This window comes from Aptenodytes forsteri, unplaced genomic scaffold, assembly GCF_000699145.1.
Source record: "Aptenodytes forsteri isolate BGI_AS27 unplaced genomic scaffold, ASM69914v1 Scaffold120, whole genome shotgun sequence".
Taxonomy (NCBI): domain Eukaryota; kingdom Metazoa; phylum Chordata; class Aves; order Sphenisciformes; family Spheniscidae; genus Aptenodytes; species Aptenodytes forsteri.
The window spans coordinates 1,064,157-1,068,363 of record NW_008795938.1 but is presented as its reverse complement, the minus strand read 5'-3'; the positions used below and the strand labels follow the sequence as shown (position 1 = coordinate 1,068,363).

The 4,207-nt window shown below is 44.0% G+C and overlaps 1 protein-coding gene across 1 annotated transcript in view; it reads left to right on the top strand.

Annotated features, from left to right (window-relative positions):
- The first annotated feature begins 531 nt into the window (after nt 1–531).
- The window catches only part of EGFLAM (EGF like, fibronectin type III and laminin G domains), a 59,041-nt gene continuing 55,365 nt past the window's right edge, over nt 532–4,207 (top strand). Inside the window, exons 1-2 of the mRNA XM_019473642.1 lie at nt 532–637; nt 2,657–2,740. Of these exons, the coding sequence (XP_019329187.1) occupies nt 599–637; nt 2,657–2,740 (123 nt within the window). The 5' untranslated portion in view covers nt 532–598. The remainder of the gene's footprint in view (nt 638–2,656; nt 2,741–4,207) is intronic.

Here is a 4,207-nt window from a genome sequence, read left to right as displayed (position 1 = left end):
TCATCAGGCTAAACTTGCTTCTTACTTAAATCATTGCCCTTCCCATCCACAGCTGTCATGAAGGAATTGTGGTTGCAGAGGCTGGTGGTGATCAGGAGACCTCTTGGTGGCCCATGAAGGGGGTCTCTTGGCCTGTGCCAAAGCAGCAAAGGGCTGAAGAAGAGGCATGTTTTGGGTTTTCCTCACACCAGGGTGTTGCTGTTGGATGTGAAGCCTGCAGGGAGGGGGTGAGGGGGAGGCTGAAGGTGTGCATGAGGTGTCCTGAGCTGATCAACAGTTCCTTGGCACTGAGAGAGGGGACGTCCCCCTTCACCCTCTCTCTCCTGGTATCCCACAGCTGCCTTGGAGGGCAGAGGTGGAGATAGAAGAGATGCACCCAAGTCAAATCTATGTAGTGGACTATGTTTGACAATTTGGAATGAAGGCAGCACACATCTATTCTTCTTCAAAGCCATACCTGCCAGGTGGCTAAAGGAGAGGTTTTATGTCCTATGTCTTCTTACACAATGTCATTTTGCTTTGAGCAGATAGACTGGCACCTCCTCTCGATATACTGCTGGATTCACTGAACTGCACAGCGTTCAGTGTGCAATGGAGGATGCCAAAGCAGCATGCGAGCACTATCACGGGATATACGGTAAGTGATCCTCTGTGCTGCTAGTAGAGGATTGCAGTACCCTACATGGCCTCAGACGACGCACCTGGCACGGCGAAGCAAGCAGGAGAGCCCGCTCTCGTAACAAATCGTGCCATTGCCCAAAATGTGGTCTGGGAACAGTGGGCTTGAACGGATCGAGCTGTAACTTTAAGAAACAAGCCGTTCATGTTTCAGAAGCAGGCTATGATGGGAATTTGGGTTGGATGCCAAGGGCTTGTAGTAGATACAGATTGCTTTTCTGTTGTGGTTTTCATGCAAGGATCTTGGTGCTCTCTGCAGCTGATAAAACAGTAAAGTAGAGCAGAGCAGGTCGATATTACACTGTGCAAGTGAAAGGAGATCCATGGTGATTTCAGGGCTGTTCAGATCCTCTGACTTGTACTTCCAGCCTGAGGATTGCTTTAGCAGGAATAGCTTTGCCAAACTACACTTCTATACCTTGCCAGAGTGGCAGCAGGTACAGGGGAAGGAGAGTTTCGTGGTATATCTTCCCCTGATAGATACTGTACTGCATAGCATTCCTGGGAGCCCAGCCACAGCGTTAAATATCAAAAGAGACTTTTTTTAATTCCCTCCTACCTCTGTGGTGAATATCCCTTGAAGAAGTCACGTGATTTTCCTGTTTTACCCAGCAATTTTTGAAGGGGAGGCTCTGACCCCCCCCCAGGCCTCTGCCACATTACCTTCTGCCTGTTGGGCAAAGCAGAGTGGCTAGCCTAAACTGGGTACAGTGTGCAAGCAGAAAAACAATGAGCACTAATCTGATGTTTATTCATGTTTATTAGGTATTCCTTTAACAGGTATGCCATAGCAATGAAACTCAGTCCCAAAATGGAAGTTATTCACTGGGGAATTGGGACCAAAGATACTGACTAGAATTGGTTGGTTTCCCCTTAACAAAAGACAAATAGCAGTTGGTTTTGTTAGTATTTTCTGTGGAAGGATTTGAAATTTCCAGAAAAAAAAAAAAAAAGAGAGTTTTGTGTAAAAAGGTGGAAAATAGAAAACTTCGGACTACCTTTATTATTAATGTACACTAAAAGAGTGAGAAAATTCCCTGAAATAGGTATTTCTGGTACGCATGCCCCTTCATCCCATGGTCTTGTAAATGACACTAATGCAGCCCAGCTGCAGGGTTGGTTTTATTGTTATGAAAGTGCTTGTCGTCTAGGATACCGAGCAGCGCTTGCTGTGGCCAGAACCTGCCTCAGCTGGGCTCTGTGTGTAGTTGGGTCCATTCCTCTGTGTGAAAACAGGGGTGCAGTGAGTAAGTGGCTCTTCTATAGGTCATGATATTTTTCAAACAGTTGCAATACTTTATAGTCACAAATCATAAATAGTTTTCACTGTTCATTCAGTACAAGTTACTGAATGATCCAAGTCCCAGTTAATTTTTAAGCCTTGAGCTCCTGTGTGGCATGATGGTAAAACCAGTGACAAACAGCATTGATAGTGCTATACTCAAACCATCTTCACTTCATGTTAGCTTTTGACCTTCTGTCATCTCAGGGTCTCTGTGCACGGGAAATCAGACTCTTCCTGGCTCACTAGTCTCCAGTACATGGCAACAGGCATGGAGAGACGTTTATGATACAGCAGTTTTTATAATGACATAATCACGTAATGTCAATATCTTCCTTATATGAAGTAAAATGCCTAACTTGTGCAGACCAGTCCCACAGATCTTCAGCTGTGCAAGCTGACCATGGCCAAATGATGCCCAATTAAAGTTGTCAGTTCATGTCTGCCCTGAAAGCTAGGCTGTGTTTCACCTCAGTTCAGCGTATACACTGTAAGATGGTGTCCTTCGGTCATACTGACAACTTCTAGCAAATATGAAGGGAATGTTAAAGGGCGCTAGCTTTTCATGCTTTTGAAAAGGTAGGGGTTCATAGGCTCAAATGCTGTCTACAATGTGATAACAATGCACTTGTTTTTAAGTCATTCTGAAGCATTGCATTATTGCTGTAACGGGCTTGACTGTATCTTCTTCCCAAGGTCTTTTACTCGGAGGTCAAAGATGACAAAGCAGTTAAACAACTCTCACATGATGTTCCCCTGAGTTTGGATATGGTTAGCATGGTGAGTATTTCTTTTCATCAACAGTCAGAGCACTGGAGCGGAGCTCGCAAGTGGGAACTTGCAACTGTCTACTTGCTGCTGGTTTGTGAATTACACTGAGGATGTAAGCCACAGATCTGCTCTGGGTATTGAGCAAAAGGAAATCACAATGTTTTTCTGTAATCCAGTCAGTGTGATACAGTTTTGCTCCTTGTTGTCTGACTAGTTTATCATGTAAAACTACTGGGATTTGCTTGCGTCTTCCAAGTACTGACCTTTGGCATCTACTAAAATAGAACTTTTAATTTTGAATATGCATTTTCTGTGCACTTCCACACATGGAAGGGGAATTGCATGACTCTATGCACAGTCAGAGTTGCAATATCAGTGTATGTGTATTGCAGTGTCTGACACAGGTAAGTGTGTGAGTTGAAGGAGACACAGTTTTCAGTGTATTTTTGTCTCTGTGTGAGACTGTGGCCTCCTGAAATACGGAAGTTAAAGTGTAATAGTGCTGCTTTAGTTGCAGTTGTGCAAGTCCATCTCCTGGAGGATTCCCTCAACTTCTGGTTTTTTTTGTTCTTGAAAGCACTACTTTTCCTCCTTAATTCCCATTTTCCCCCTTTCCTTTAGTTATGTTTTTCCTTTTAACTCTCCTTTGCTTTCTTATTTGTGTTATTTCACTCTCCCCTTCTCTTTCCTCCTTCCTTTTTTCTGTCCAATTTCCCCTTCCTTTTCCATTCACGAATGAACACCGCCCATCCTCTTCTGCTACATGGCTGAGCAATTAGTGCCAAGATGAAAGCAATTCCTTCATGCTTCTGTATGGTTTTAATACTGTCTGCTTTTAAAGGGTATTCTCAAAACATGCCAGTGCTTCCTCAGTGCAGAGAAGCTGCTTTTTGAGTTCAGCAAGGCAGAAACAGAGATTTTCCAGCCTCTGCTCAGGCAGAGAGTGAAGGAGTGTTGCAGGTTGGGTGCTGTGAGGGGAGCACTTTCATACCATGCTCTGCAAAGGGCAGTCCGTCCGCGAGACAGCAACGTTACCAGCACAGGAATCAAAGGCTTATGTGTGGTCACAGAGGAGCATTGCAGGCTTTCCAGTCTTTATTTTGTGATCCTTCTTCACAATTCAATTTTTTTCTCCTTTCTCTTCTACTCATCTTCATTCTCCTTTATTTCCTCACCCCTCTTCCTTCAGCCTCCCCACCTGATGTTCAATGATATGCATTCACTGGTATTTCCTGACTCCTGCTGGGCAGTGCTCAGAAACCTTCCCTGTGAGAAGCATGAGCGAGAGGGATGCTCAGATTTCCTGCAGTTTTCTGTCACTGTGATTGTTGGTTCTGACTCCTGCAGGTTTCTAGGATCATGGGAAATTAAAGAATTCCATTGCCGGGATATATTATTTCTTTATTTATGCACTATTTTCTCCCTTCTGATCTTTGTCTCTGTATTCCTCACTTTTTTTTTTTTTTTTTAATTTTA